The sequence below is a fragment of the Hyperolius riggenbachi genome, chromosome 10 (genome assembly GCF_040937935.1).
Source record: "Hyperolius riggenbachi isolate aHypRig1 chromosome 10, aHypRig1.pri, whole genome shotgun sequence".
NCBI classification, from domain to species: Eukaryota; Metazoa; Chordata; class Amphibia; order Anura; family Hyperoliidae; genus Hyperolius; species Hyperolius riggenbachi.
Genome location: NC_090655.1, coordinates 207,375,409 through 207,390,585, shown reverse-complemented (window position 1 = coordinate 207,390,585; position 15,177 = coordinate 207,375,409). Strand labels below are relative to the sequence as shown.

Sequence of the window (15,177 nt, the reverse complement as noted above, 5' to 3'; positions counted from 1 at the left end):
GCTGGGGAACATGATACTTTCCCTCCTTAAGGGTCTTTTTTCTTGTTTAAAAATTTTACCCTGCCTCAGGTACACGTTACATGATAGACACTACGAGGTAAAAGGAACCCCAAAAGTAAGAAAAAAATATGAAGGCCACCAGGGCTGTGTTTATGATTAGGCAAACTGGGCTACTCCATAAGGCATTATCTATTGGAGGGATCACATCATCAAGCCCAGAGTTCTTTATAGAAGTAGGAGAGACAGCTGCTAAGTACATAATGGCATGGATGGAAAAGAATTGTGGTGCAAGTTATTAACACCTGTCCAGATAACCTCGATTTGCATAATACTGGTGGCTGGATTTATTAAAACTCTATCTGTGCATAACATCAAAAACAGGCCCAAGTGTTACTACACTGATAGCATGGCAGAAAGTTCATTTTTTTTTCTCCATAAGACCCGGGTAACATGTAGCAGAGCCCTTACACAGGTTTGCATGGCCAAAAGATTACAGCTACACATGCAGTTACATTTGTGTTGTTACTGATCATTTTAGGGATAGTATATACCCAATATATGTACACACGCGGCTCATCTCCTGGTCAAACAATATGCTCTATTCTAGTGAAAGGGGGGGGGGGGGGGAAACGGGGCGAATGGGAGGCTCCCTTCTACAGGAAGAACAATAGACTCTGCCAAGGAATTTCCTCAGCCAAGTGCTGAAAGGGAGGCCAGGGATGTTGGGGCACACTGTAAAAACTTTCAGCTGAAACAAAAAATTGCTTATGCCGTACGCAGCTTAAGCATCTACTACTATCATTATAGTGGATGTATTTTTATACAGTACTTATCTATGGAATAAAGTGTTTTGCATCTTAAAAGGAAACCAGAGACTGCATTTAAAAAAAAAAAAAAAAAAAAAAAAAAAAAAAAAAGATTTGCTACTTACCCGGGGCTTCCTCCAGCCCTATAAGCACGTCCGAGTCCCTCACCGTCCTCCCGCAGGCTGCCGTTCAGCCCTGGCAACAGGCTCAGTCATGTCAGTCGTGGCCTCCTGCGCATGCACGTGTCAGTCATTGCCTCCTGCGCATGCACGTGTCAGTCATTGCCTCCTGCGCATGCACGTGTCAGTCATTGCCTCCTGCGCAGGAGGCCACGACTGACACGACCAAGCCAGTTACTGGGGCTGACTGCGGTTGAACGGCAGCCTGCGGGAGGACGGCGAGGGACTCACACATGCTTATCGGGCTAAAGGAAGCCCCAGGTAAGTAGCAAATCTTTTTTTAAATGCCGTTTCTGGTACACTTTAACAAGGATAATATGTGCACCTTCTATACATTTAGGGCATGTACACACTGAAAAATCAAAATTGCAGTGCGATCTTCACTAGTTAAGCACGCAATTCACTGTTATTTTGGGGAGTTCTTCAAATGGTAGATTGCAAAGCATTTACAATGCGATTTTCATGCACTCCCATTCATTTAATTGAACCACAAACGCAGGAAAAATGCAGCAGGCACCAGGATTGTGATTGGATTGAAAATGGAGCGCGCTACTATAAGGAGTGCACTGCGACTGCTATGTTAATCACGGCGCCCTTGTGATTGGCATTCTGCATGCGCTTCAATTATGTAAAAGTGCATGCAGCAGATACAGGCCCATAATGTTTCAGTTTTTTGTTAACTCACCTATGCCAATTTCTGAAGGAATGTCTTCCTGCCCATCACATGGCACAAACAGGGTCTTATCAGGTATGACTTTCACATCAATCATACTTTCATCCTGAAAATCAGGAAAAAGGTGTACACATTGAATTGATAGTAATTAGGACTACACAGCTCAGCCCCCAGTCATATTTTCATAAGACCCTTACGCCCATTACCTGATTAGGGTGAGGTATGGCAGGATCTTGTTGTGTGGAATCCTGGACATCAGGAGGAGGACTGGGGCATTTCTCATGTTTCATCATACTGGATACATCTGTAGGAAACACAATAACTTACTATGAAGTAGGCACAATTCTGGTGCAACATCAGTTTGGTGCAGTGTTGATGAGGACAAGAAAAGTTAGGTGTAAATAAGGAGTTAAAGAAAACCTGTAACTAAAAAAAAAAAAAAAAAAAAGTTCCCCCTGGAGGGTACTCCAGTAGGGGGAAGCCTCCAGATCCTATCGAGGCTTTCCCGTCCTCCTCTGTCCCACGGCGGTCTCACTGTGCCCCTCCGAACAGCGGGGATGTAAATATTTACCTTCTCCGCTCCAGCGCAGGTGCAGTATTGGCTCTCCGCTCGGAGATAGGCGGAAATAGCCGATCCCTGTCGGTCTGCTTTACTGCGCAGGCGTAAGTCTCCTGTGCCTGCGTAGTAGAGTGGACCCGACAGAGATTAGCTATTTCCATGCTGAGAGCCGCAACAGCGCCACCTGCTGGAGCCAGGAAAGGTAAATATATCAAGCCTTGTCAGGCGAGGATTGCGGGACGCTTCGGGGGAGCCAGCGCTGGATTGCCTGCAGCTACAGGGATGGGGGAAGCCTCATTGGGACCCTGAGGCTTCCCCCTCCCGAAGTACCCCCCAGGGTCTCTTTAAGAAACCTGGAGTTCAGCAAGCCTGAACTGAAAATACATTTATGAGATAATTCAATGTATGTGGTCAGCTGCATATTGTACTAGTTAAGGCTGTTGCTCAAGCCAGTACGTAAAACAGTAAGGAGTAGTGGTGATCATACCAAGAATCTATGAGTACTTAGCTACTCGGAATTGAAATTTGAAGGATAACTAACGAGAGGGCTATGGAGGCTGCCATATTGATTTCCTTTTAAACCATACCAGTTACCTGGCAGTCCTGCTGTTCCTCTTCCTTTAATAATTTTAGCCGTAGACACCAAACAAGCATGTTGGCTACCTAAACTTGGGAGTAGGCTGCCTAATACTGGGGCACACCTGGCTACTTAAGCTGTGGAGGGGCTGCCTAATACTGGTGGGCACACCCGATTACCTGAACAAGGGGAAGAGGCTGCCTAATACTGGGGCACTCCTGGCTACCTAAACTAGGGAAGGGGCTGTCTAATACTGGGGGGCACACCTGACTACCTAATACTGGTACGGGGGAAGGGGCTACCTAATACTGGAGCACACCTGACTACCTAAACTGGTACGGGGGCTGCCTAATACTGGTGGGCACACCCGACTACCTAAACTGGGGAAGGGGCTGCCTAATACTGGGGCACACCTGACTACCTAAACTGGGGAAGGGGCTGCCTGATACTAGGACACACCTGGCTACCTAAACTGGAGAACAGGCTGCTTAATACTGGGGCACACCTGACTGCCTAGACTGGAGAACGGGCTACCAAATACTGAGGGACACACCCGACTACCTAAACAGGGGAAAGGGCTACCTAATACTGGGGCAAACCTGACTACCTAAACTGGGGAGGGGGCTAATACTGAAGGCACACCTGACCACTTATACAGAGGTGGGGTCTGCTAATACTGGGCACACACCTGGCCACTTATACTGCAGGAGGGGGCTACTCAATACTGGGGGTGCAACCGGCTACCTATACTGGGGCAAAGCTCATTGGCTACTTGAACGGGGGGCCAAACTAAAACTAGGGGTTCATTTGGCTTCAAGTACCAGCAGAGGGGTTTGCGTAATCTACGCTGGTCCAGTCCCTCGCTCAAAGTTAAGATCCTTTTGTGGAGTCAAAGAGTTTGCCCACCCCTGATCTAGATGGACCCTACAGTGTTCTGAACAAAAAGGGACTTTTTTTTTTTACCCAGTGAGGTGCGGGGTGGCTTTTCCTCCTTCAGGACTTCTTTGTAGAGATCCTTGTGTCCTTCCACATACTTCCACTCCTCCGTGGAGAATGAGACAGTCACATCCTGACGCCTTATGGGAACCTGACATGCACAATGATACAGTCACCATTCAGATGTATACTTTCCTGTCACTCAATAAAATCTCATGATTCCCAGCAATACTCACCTCCCCTGTCAGCAGCTCCATAATCTTGGTGGTGGTTTCCAGAATCTTCTTTTCATTTCTTTCAGTTGTCAGGGAGTGAAGCGAAGGCTTGAGGAGGGATTTCTGAGTCCTGAGCCATCTTTTTGGCAAACAGGTGGATCTTCTGGATGTCACACGCTCATTCTTCACTATTGTGTAGTCCTGTGTATTGAGATACATATATGTCACTATAGAGGGAGGGATTGTCACTGTATTTTCTTACAATGATACCCTCTCAATTTATTGAAAAAAAAAAATGTTAACACTACGGCTTTTTGCTAATTTGGTTTGCATCCATAGAATCCTCCTCACCTTTTTTGTGCTCTTGTATTTACAGAATAAGTCTCTTTTACCAGAGATAAGACTCATATTGTGTGGCATTCCTAGTATTCCCCTTACTTCTGAAGTCAGGTCTGCCTTGCATTGCTAGATATAACATTGATGTAAGTTGCTAGACCCAGAATACTTCATCCCGTCACTTGTCCTGTGTTACCAGGGATAAGACTCATATCATGTCACAATCCCAGAATCCATCACACTTCTCTACTCAAATGGATTTTGAATTTCCAGAGGTAACAGTCATGTCATGTGACCCTCCCAAAATCCTCCTCACCTCTCCAGTCAACAGGTAGATGATCTCCAAGGTGAAGTTTAATATCTTCTCACTTATCGTCTCTCTGTCCTGATTCATCCTTTGAAGGTCAGCCATGATTTGAGCAGTGCACACTGGTTCTGATAAAGAAACCACCTGATGAGGACATTTTGGCCAAAGAGTTATTATATATAGTCCCGGTAAATTAAATTAATGTGCCTACAGACAATAGAAAACTTGTTTATTCTCATCCTACGTGGCTGCTGCTTGCAGCAGGTCACAAATTGAATAACTGGCCTACTAATAATAGGCTGATGCCTTTTTGACTTGGAAGAACACACCTATAAACGTGCAGCAATGTTCCTGCTCTGACTGATGGCGCCCCAGGGTCACACGATGAAAGAAACAGCACTAGCTATGTTCCTTATGCTGGGAACACGCAATGCAGTTTCCTGTCCGATCAAAGTTGTAGCATGTGTACATGTCCAAACTGCTCCCGAATGATAAAGGGAATGATTTTCCGATGATAACTTTGTAAAATCGATCCCTTTCTAAATCAGGAACAGATCGGACATGTCGGAAATAATTACCCGATTCCCACTGGACGGGAAATTGTATTGTGTGTTCTCAGCACTGTAGCTTTAAAATGTGCATGCCATTTATATGCAAGTTACTGAGTTTAATTGTATATAGTGCCAGTACAGGCTTCTGGGAGAGGCAGCTAGACAGTTACATGAGCAGGATGCCAGTAGTAAGAGGAGAAGGTGCCATAGTTCCTGAAGCCATAGTTCCAGTTCATTTCTCTTACTAATCTGAGTTGTACTAATTAGTGTCTTTCTCTGGATCAACTGGGATACATAAGGGTGCAGTCGAGTGTGTTGCCATTTTCTGGGTGTGGTTGACTGACAGCTGTCTTTTTTTCTTTTTCAACCAAACTAAAGGCGCATATACACGCCGAACTTTTGCAAACAACGGGTCCATCAGACCCTCCCGCAGGACAGTCAATCTGCTGACAGTTGCAAGTGAGTACAAGTATCCACCAAGCAGATCAGTCAAAAACAGTCTTATCAGTCTGCCGACAGCTTGTACTCAAGTGCAACTGTTGGCAGAACGACCGCCCCGTGGGAGGGTCTGACGGAACCGTCGTTTGCAAAAGTACGGCGTGTGTTCGCGCCTTAATTAACTATGCAATTCCTTTATATTTTTTTTATCATCATGTCAGGCATAGGAGCACCCCTGGAGATTATTAAAGGAAAATAGACTAACCAACAGTGAGGATGCCATACACATATGATGCTTTCCTCCACATGCAGGACATCCTTTTTTTTTTTTTTTTTTTTAATCACTAACATTATGGAGACTGAACCAACCTGGGCAATCTGGTCACATCCACTAATTTATAAGAAATTAAAATAAAATTGCACACCAGTGCCCTCGTCCGCGGCCTAACTTTACCAAACGTATCCAGTTGGTGGTGTGGATTTCTTACAAACCAGTGGTCGCAACCAGATTGTTGCGAGCAGAAAGCATCCCCTCAACTAGACTAGTGCCCTACTTGGGGGTGTGGGATAATAAAAAAGTGTGAGATGCATGGGAACGAGGGGAGTAATTGCATAGCTGTGGGGTATGGTAATGTGGGGGTTAACTGCCGTGGGGCATGATAATGCGTGATTTGGATGCTGTAGGGCATGGCAATGTGAGAGTTGGTACTGGAAGGCTGCAGTGCAGTAGTAGAGGGGCTCTTCGGGGAGGAGGGCAGTCCTACATGATAATAGGAATTGGCAAGTTGCAGGAAGGGGTCAACCTGCACTGCTGAAGCAATTACCTTGCTGTGGGGAAGGTCCAGGGCTGTGGAGTCGGCGTTGGAGTTGAAGCAATTTTTGGGTATCTGGAGTTGGAGTTTTCATAAGCTGAGGAGTCGTATGATTTTTGTGCTATGGGGTAGGACAATATGGAAGGAGGGGTGCTGTGGGGTATCTTTTATTTATTTATAAAGTGCCAACATATTCCATTGCACTGTACAAAGTAAGAAATGAACAAGGGGTACATAATAATACAGACAATGGTGTACACCAATATACAAAGTTGATACAAAATACAGAATTGGTAATGACAGTGCTAAAAGTAACATGATGAATACAATGTATAATGAGCTCCAAGTCACAAATCTAAAGGACAAAAGGGGAGAGAGCCCTTGTAGTGAAAAATTTTGCTACCCATCATATTTTGCAACTTGCCATAGAGGACAGTGTATGACTGTGTAGGCATGGCTCCTCTCTGTTAACACGCCTGTAATTTTTTGCAACCACAGATCCCATTGGGCTAGAAGAGGGATTGTTCCCTCCAGGGGGGGGTTATTAGTTGAGCAAGAGGGGGGGGGGTGTTCCCTGGGGGGGGGTATTAGTTGAGGAAGAGGGGGGATTGTTCCCTCCAGGGGGGGTTATTAGTTGAGCAAGAGGGGAGGGTTCTGTGTGAGAGTAGGGTTTGGTTGGGTTGCATTTTCTGATACAGTTAGGTTAAAGTCAATGGTTAGGTTGCACTTTCTGATAGCTATACGTATAAATAAATGCAACCGGTTGCAAAATCTGATAAAGTTGCAAAAAAATTTCACCACACCCTGTGTATGGCATTGGAGGGTTGCCGTGGGATGCTTGGGGGCGCATAAATTGGTGCTGGAGTGGGATAGTTTTAACAGTAGTACCTATACCTTTGTATGCTTCATGAACTTTTACAATATATTAGTATGTGATGCTTTACAAATCACACCATGCGGTATATATAATTGATAATAGTGAAAATACATCGTAATCATTACCTTCTACTCCACCCAATTCAGCCAGTATTCAGCTAATATGACGATACTACACAAGGCTAAATAGTCGGGACAAGTTCAAATTCCTTCTCTAACCGCCCGTTACGCCCGCTCCATCTGAACACACTATGGTAATTCCGAGGGGGCAAAGGACCTTAGTGACATCACAGCCACGTGACCATCACCCACGTGACAGACTAGTCTGGAGGACAGGTGGGCTGCAGCATTAGTGGCGGATGGATACGCACCGCGTCGCAGCACCCAGTCTGTTGTGTCATGTGACCTGACTATCGGATCATACAGTGATATGCGAGTCCACAGCATGAGCTGAGATCGAAGACTGGAAATTCTGCCTACCGGTTACTTGAACTCTGCAGAAGCGGGGCGCGGGGGAAGATATGATGAAGGAGACGTTATAATGAAGAGGTCACTTATGGGATGGGAAGTATTATACAAGATTAGGTACTGATGGAGTAACGGAAACGGACAGGTAACTGTAATGGGACACTTTATAATTTAGTGGGCACTATAAAGAAATGGGCACTTACTTCTGCTGCTTCAGTAAAGCAGTCCCTGTATTTTTAAAGTCAAATATACATATCTGATTGTGACTGTACAGTATATATGATGTGTACACTGGAATCTCTTATATATACTAAATAACATCTATGTTGTAAGAATAAAGCCTGATGTGTAGCCGTGTCACTAATAGAGATGGTCAGTGAGATGGAAATAATTCTGCGTTGATGCTGATTTATAAAAAAAAGTATGCACTCTCTTTGCTCATGAAATCAAATAATTTGATATGTTGTTAAAATTTGGTTTGGTGACTACGAATTAAAGGGTACCTGAGACAGATGAAATTAAAGAGAATCTGTATTGTTAAAATCGCACAAAAGTAAACATACCAGTGCGTTAGGGGACATCTCCTATTACCCTCTGTCACAATTTTGCCGCTCTTCGCCGCATTAAAAGTGGTTAAAAACAGTTTTAAAAACTTTGTTTATAAACAAACAAAATGGCCACCAAAACAGGAAGTAGGTTGATGTACTGTATGTCCACACATAAAAAATACAACCATACACAAGCAGGCTGTATACAGCCTTCCTTTTGAATCTCAAGAGATCATTTGTGTGTTTCTTTCTCCCTGCAGTTCTCATGCACTGAAGTTTCAGGCTGCTCTTTTTTCTCCTGCAAACAGCTTTGCCCTTGCCTGTAATTCCTCAGTATGTGAAAGCCCAGACAGCTCAGAGGACAATTTATCCAGCTTGTAAAAGATAAGAGAGAAGAGAGAAGCTGCTCTAATCTAAATAATACACAGGCAGTGTGCATAGAGGGGCCTGGAAGGGGGAATTCATAGCAGAACCACAACACTGAAGAACTTGGCAGCCTTCCAGACACAGGCTGACAAGTCTGACAAGGGAAAGATACATTGATTTATTACAGAGACTGTGATAGCAGAAAGTGCTGCAGTAAGCCAGAACACATTAGAATAGCTTTTGGAACTTGTAGGATGATAAAAAACAGGATGCAATTTTTGTTACGGAGTCTCTTTAAAGTTTTATACATATCTGGGGCTTTTTCCAGCCCCCTTCAGGCCAATCAGTCCCTCGCTGTCCTCCTCCACTACCTGGATCTTCCACTATGAGTCCCGGTAATTCAGCCAGTCAGCGCAGTCCGGCCATGTGCCGCTCCTACAGCCAGGAGCATTCTGCAGCTGCACAATAGTGCTGCGCAGGTGTTGTATGCTCCCGGCGGCGGAGTGTGTGCATGCGTACTACGCCAGAATGACTCAAGTACCTGGACTCATAGCAGAAGATCCAGGTGGCGGAGGAGGACAGCGAGGGACTGATTAGCCTGAAGGGGGCTGGAAGAAGCCCCAGGTATGTATAAAACTTTAATTTCATCTGTCTCAGGTTTACTTTGTTACACAGTAGTACTATACTCTGCATATGCACTCCCCACAGAGCTGCAGGGAATCCACTGATAATGTTGTATACATTGAACACAGAGGTGTTGTCTATCACCCATAAATCTGGTTCAGATTGTACATGAAGAATGTGTAATGCAGGAGAGATCCCCTAATTCTCCTGCAGAGTACCTGCACATCACTCTTACATGTACCCACAGTCACAATGCTGAGGGCCTGATCCATGTTCAGATTGTGCATGAAGAATGTGTAATAGAGGAAGAATCTCCTTATTCCCCTGCAGAGTACCTGCACATCACTCTTACATGTTCCCACAGTTACATTGCCTAGGGCCTGATAGATGTTCTTTGTCCCGGTCTGTACCTTTTACAAGTACTCTTGCCAAGGACTAGTTTTAGTCTATGACTAAAGGGAATAAATATGGCAGTCTACATATCCTTCTCACTTCAGTTGTCTTTTAAAATTCCTAAGCGTTGGCAACTAAGAAACGAATTTCATGTCACATACTTTCAATCAACAAGATTGTAATATGCAAATTAGAGGAGTCAAGGAGTCGGAGTCGGTGGAATCCTAAACTGAGGAGTCGGAGTCGGTGGATTTTTGTATCGACTCCACAGTCCTGGATTTGCCAATATTTATCATGCTGAGACAATGCACTTTCTATTGTAGAGCTGGGTGGGAGTACCTGAAGACTGGGAGGAGGGCGGACAATGCATAAACAATCAGGCAGAGGAGAGTAAGGGAGGAAATGACATCAGGATTGGCTTCAAAATAGCCACAGTTACAATGGGAAATGCTAAGAAGGATTTTCTCCTTTTTTACTATAGAAAAATTACTAAAATCAAAACTTGGACAGTGCAATACATATGTGAAAGGAATCATGAGGCTGTAAGGCCCCCTCCCGGATCTACTTACCAGTGGCTTCCTCCAGCTCGTTCCTGGCGACATGTCCCGCGACGAGGCTCTGCTTGCAGCCTGCGGCCTGGTATCCCCGCCGGTAAAGAGGAGCTGTCAGCCATACTATCTCAGAAAGACACCACACACATATATATACATACTAGTAGATAAATACTTGCTTTACTTACTTAAAGTAATCATCAGGCTGTAAGGCCCCCTCCTCGATCTACTTACCAGTGGCTTCCTCCTGGTTGTTCCCGGCAACGTCCCACCACGCAGCTCCGCTCACAGCCCGGTATCCCCGCCAGTACTGAGGTCGACCTCAGGGTCGGCCTCGTACTGCGCCTGCGCGAGCGGCATTGTCAATCACCGCCATGTTGTCCGCGCTGTGCTGCCCAGGCGCAGAACTACTGCGCCTGCGTAGTACAGCGCGGACAACGTGGCGGTGATAGCACCGCTCGCGCAGGCGCAGTACGAGGCCGACCCTGAGGTCGACCTCAGTACTGGCGGGGATACCGGGCTGTGAGCGGAGCTTCGTGGTGGGACGTTGCCGGGAACAAGCTGGAGGAAGCCACTGGTAAGTAGATTGAGGAGGGGGCCTTACAGCCTGATGATTACTTTAAGTAAGTAAAGCAAGTATTTATCTACTAGTATGTATATATATATATATATATATATATATATATATATATATATATATATATATATATATATATATATATATATATATATATATATATATATATATATATATGTGAGGTTTTTTTTTCTGAGATTGTATAGTATGGCTGACAGCTCCTCTTTAAGGAGCTGGAAAATCCTTAGCTCGATTGTCATTTGTGCAACAAAAACATACATACTAAATTCCCAACAGGATCCAGACATAATGTCACACAGACATTGTCTTCTGGAGGTAGGTTGCAACGCTATTACAGCAGATCAGCCTCCAGCATTTGCTTCTTGGGGGCAGCAGGTGATGCATGCCCCACTCACCCTATCCAACTTGTATTAGAGAGAGGATGGTGTTGTTACTTTTACTAACCATTCCCTTTCTTTTCTATGAGAAGAGTAAACACTATATTGGCCTTGATTCATAAAGCATTACCTCATGCGGTAATGCTGAAAACAGCAGACTTTACTGACCACTTAGCAAAATGTCAATTCATAAAGGCTGTTACCGCATGAAAAGCTGACATTACCGACCAGGGAGAAAAATTACCGACTTGGCTGCAGTTACCGACAACACATGTCAGTAAATTGTCAGCAAATGTCAATTCATAAAGCCTTCAACAAGCGGTAAGCCTGGCGGTAGTTACCGACACCTCTGGTGAGGTCTTAACAAGTTACCGACAACTCTGACAGCTCTGATTAATGCAAAGTGCAGAGATCCGAAGTCTGTTTGATTCATCCGTGGAGAGAGCCAGAGAGCCCTCTGTGTGAATCATTTCTGCAGGCAGGGAAAGACTGTGTGACTCATCTGTCTGAGTCATCAGTGGGAGAGCCAGAGAGAGCCGTCTGTGTGATTCATTTCTGCAGGGCAAAGAGGGAATCGGGACACTGCTCTACTCTACCGCTCAATGGGCTGCGGTAATTTACCGACCTCCAAGGGCAGCTGGGGAAATCTTTATGAATTAGCACACAGACCGGGAAAATACCTAGTGCGGTATTTTCCCGACAAGATTTTTTTTATCGCACTGCTGTTTATGAAGCGAGGCCATTGTAGGAGATCATAACTGTGTAATAATAATAGGATGTGGAAGGAGGCAAGGCCATGACCCTATAGTGTTAGGCTACGGAGAGAGAACCAGGGGTGGCATCTGTAGTGCATTAAAGTAAGCTCAAAGTGAAAGTGATATGGAAGCTGCCATATTTATTTTCTTTTAAACAATACCAGTTGCCAGGCTGTCCCGCTGATCTTTCATGCATCAGTAGTGTCTAAGTCGCTACCCTGAAACAAGCATGTGGCTAATCCAGTCAGACTTAAGTCAGAGCACCTGATCTGCATGCTTGTTCAGGGTCTATGACTAAAAGCTCTCTGCCTCTAACCGTAAAAATATTAGAGGCAGAGAGAATCAGCAGGTCAGCCAGGCAACTTTCATTGTGTTAAAAGGAAATAAATATGGCAGCCTCCATATCCCTCTCACCTCAGGTTCCCTTTAAAGGGGGATGTGGATAGGAACAGCGTTGTCCACTCAGAAGGTCCTGAAATTGAAGACCGTTTAGGGAAAAAATGAGGTGGATTTTGAGCTTTTTTAACTGCATATTTTTAACTTCTCACCAAAGCTGCTGTCTGCTGATAGTTTGAAATACACACAGTGACGATTCTGGGTTTTTGTTTTATTTGCATTAGACCCCTGACTTTATTTGGGCCTGTTAATTTGTTTGCTTAGGCTCTGCACATTACGCTAGGTGCTTTTTATTTAGCTGTGATGGAATTGTCATGAAAGACTAATATTGAGGTTCAAGGAAAAAAATCTCTTTACTTTCTGACAAAATTGATGTGTAGTTATGTGCTCTATCTGTAAACTTCTAGCTACAACTCTTTAAGAGGGGAGATCATGTGACCTTATGAGTGAGGTGACCAGAAGCGTCATGTAAAGGATTGCTAAGTAATATGAATAGTGCAGGGACCAATCTGCAGCCAGTCAAATATCACCATTTGCTGATGTGACCTAAATAAAATCAGGTTTAGTTGGTTGCAGAGTATCTGCTATTTCCATAATCTCATTTTTGGAAGTCAGTTACCTAAAATTATATTTCAGTTATTGGAGGAGTATGACAGCTTCTTATATCACTCAGATGGTCTCGCAGAAAAATCACTAATTATTGTGATTTCTTATAGGTTTTTAATCTTTACTTTCTTTTATCATGGCAGAGACATAGAACCTTTGAGCACATATTTATGAGGACACAAGGACCTATTCAAGTACCTTGTGATGGAGAATCAGCTGCCCCACACATCAGCAGGTAAGAGGAGACTTTGAGGCCTTGTTCACATTGCATTGCGCTCGCGCCATCACCCGTGCTGAGCGATTATTTTTCTAATCGCTCTGCGTGTTATAAGCGCTTTTGTAAGCGCCTTAGCAGAGCAATTATTTAACCACTTTGAAACCCTTGCTACGCTTATCTACTCCCCACAAAACTTCATCTGAAGCTCAGGGAAGTAGATAGGCGTACTTGTGGTAAACAGTGTGATGTATGCCCAATAAGCTATCTGATTATGTATATAGGGTATCATTTTAACCGTGACAAGTGAGAGAATAGATTTTGTGGTGTTTGACAACTGAGGGATAAGTCATGTGAGTTTTTTTACCGGAAAACTGAATGAAAAGCAATAAAACTGTTATTTTCATGTACTCTATACCCCCAAATAAATACTTGTAAAAACAACAAAAGTGACAGCATTGAAAAGAGAATACATAGTTACCCTAGGGACTTAGCTTTTAAAATATGTATGCCATGAGAGTGTATTACTGTTAATCATGAAGATAAGGGCTTTTAATTACTGATAGAGTACAATGAGAAATCAAAAAACACAAACCAGAAACTAATATATTATCGCCATACATTGTACTAGGAACATTATTTAAATGTTGAGATAACCAGGACAAATGAGCAAATACAATGTGTGTGTTTTACCTATGGTAACATTGTTTATTTGAAAACTATAGTGGATGGAAATGGAGAAATAGTGTATTTTTTCTTTTTTTTCTCATTTTTCCCTTTAAAATGCACAGATAATAACATAATTACTAAAAGCAAATATCACCCTCACAAAGCATAATTTGTGGCAAAAAAAAACAAGATATAGATCATTTACATCTGATGAGTAGCAATGAAGTTATTGGTGAATGAATGGGAGGAGCGCTAAAATGTGAAAATTGCTCTGGTTTTTAAGCAAAAAACCCTGTGGTGCTGAAGTGGTTAAATCACTTCCTGACGTCAGTCAGGAAGTGATTACTTTGTCCTCCAGAAATGAATAAATATAATGTATTTATTCATTAAAGCACTGGGGAAATCATTATACAAAACGGTTTTTCAAGTGCTTTGCGATTTCCCTATACCTTCCATTCAGGGCAAATCGCCCTGAAAATTTTACATGCAGCGCTTTTGTCAGCGGTAAGCAAAGGGAATGCCCAAATGAGAATTATCTAATTGGAAAGCATAGTATAAACGTTTTTAAGGCACCTGCGCTTAAAAATTACAAAAAAATGCCTCTAGTGTGAACGAACCCTTATTCCATATAATGGAGAGAACCCAGGGTCCAACTTAATATAATCATTGTTAAACCTATAGTTACAGAGTACCCAGCATGCTCATTGTGAACCAGAACTTCTACAAATGTGTAAGGCGCTAAAATGGACCAAAAAGCCCTTTTACTAAAATGCTATGTAAAACAGAAATCCTATCTTCTTAAAACAGAAGGTATTTGTGATTATTCAGGTTGGAGTGAGCTCTGAGGTGTCCCACTTCATCACTGCTGAATTTTCAAATCATCTGTTGTCCCTAATAGCTAAACACACCTCCAGAACCGCTGGAATGCAATGATTTTGGATTATTGTGGCTCTGAACAGTTAACAAGATGGCACATCATTGCATCCCAGCCGTTCTGCAGGTGTGTTTAGCATTCAGGGTCATAAAGGGATGATTTGCATATTCAGCAGTGATGCATTGTGGGACACCTCAGAGTTCACTCCGACCTAAATAATCGCAAATACCTTCTGTTTTAAGAAGGCAAATTTCCGTTTTGTTAAACCTACGGTATGTAATATGGCGCTAGTATAAAGGCTGACTGATGTTGCTGACTGAACATCGCTGGGCCAGACTATACAGGCGCGTGGCAGCTGTACAGCTGACAATGCGTTCTGTTGCTGTGCTGGGAAGTGGAGAGACAACGGAGTGCGCACACACTGTCACATGACAAGTGGAGCGTGTGGCGCAAACAAAACAAGCGGTGATCGC

The 15,177-nt window shown here is 43.7% G+C and overlaps 1 protein-coding gene and 1 pseudogene across 3 annotated transcripts in view; one reads left to right on the top strand and one right to left on the bottom strand.

The window, feature by feature from the left end:
• The window catches only part of LOC137534281 (oocyte zinc finger protein XlCOF8.4-like), a 42,566-nt gene that overhangs the window by 5,042 nt on the left and 22,347 nt on the right, over nucleotides 1–15,177 (bottom strand). Inside the window, exons 1-6 of one of the 3 annotated variants that reach the window (XM_068255706.1) lie at nucleotides 7,392–7,525; nucleotides 4,598–4,732; nucleotides 3,967–4,146; nucleotides 3,758–3,881; nucleotides 1,865–1,962; nucleotides 1,671–1,764 (exon numbers count right to left, since the gene is read on the bottom strand). In XM_068255706.1, coding sequence (XP_068111807.1) covers nucleotides 1,671–1,764; nucleotides 1,865–1,962; nucleotides 3,758–3,881; nucleotides 3,967–4,146; nucleotides 4,598–4,693 — 592 coding nt within the window. In that variant the 5' untranslated portion in view covers nucleotides 4,694–4,732; nucleotides 7,392–7,525. Of the gene's footprint in view, nucleotides 1–1,670; nucleotides 1,765–1,864; nucleotides 1,963–3,757; nucleotides 3,882–3,966; nucleotides 4,147–4,597; nucleotides 4,733–7,391; nucleotides 7,526–15,177 lie in introns of those variants that run through there. The other 2 variants (XM_068255707.1, XM_068255708.1) reach the window with 2 other exon arrangements.
• LOC137534269 (zinc finger protein 721-like) overlaps nucleotides 1–15,177 on the top strand; it is a 377,767-nt pseudogene that overhangs the window by 349,010 nt on the left and 13,580 nt on the right.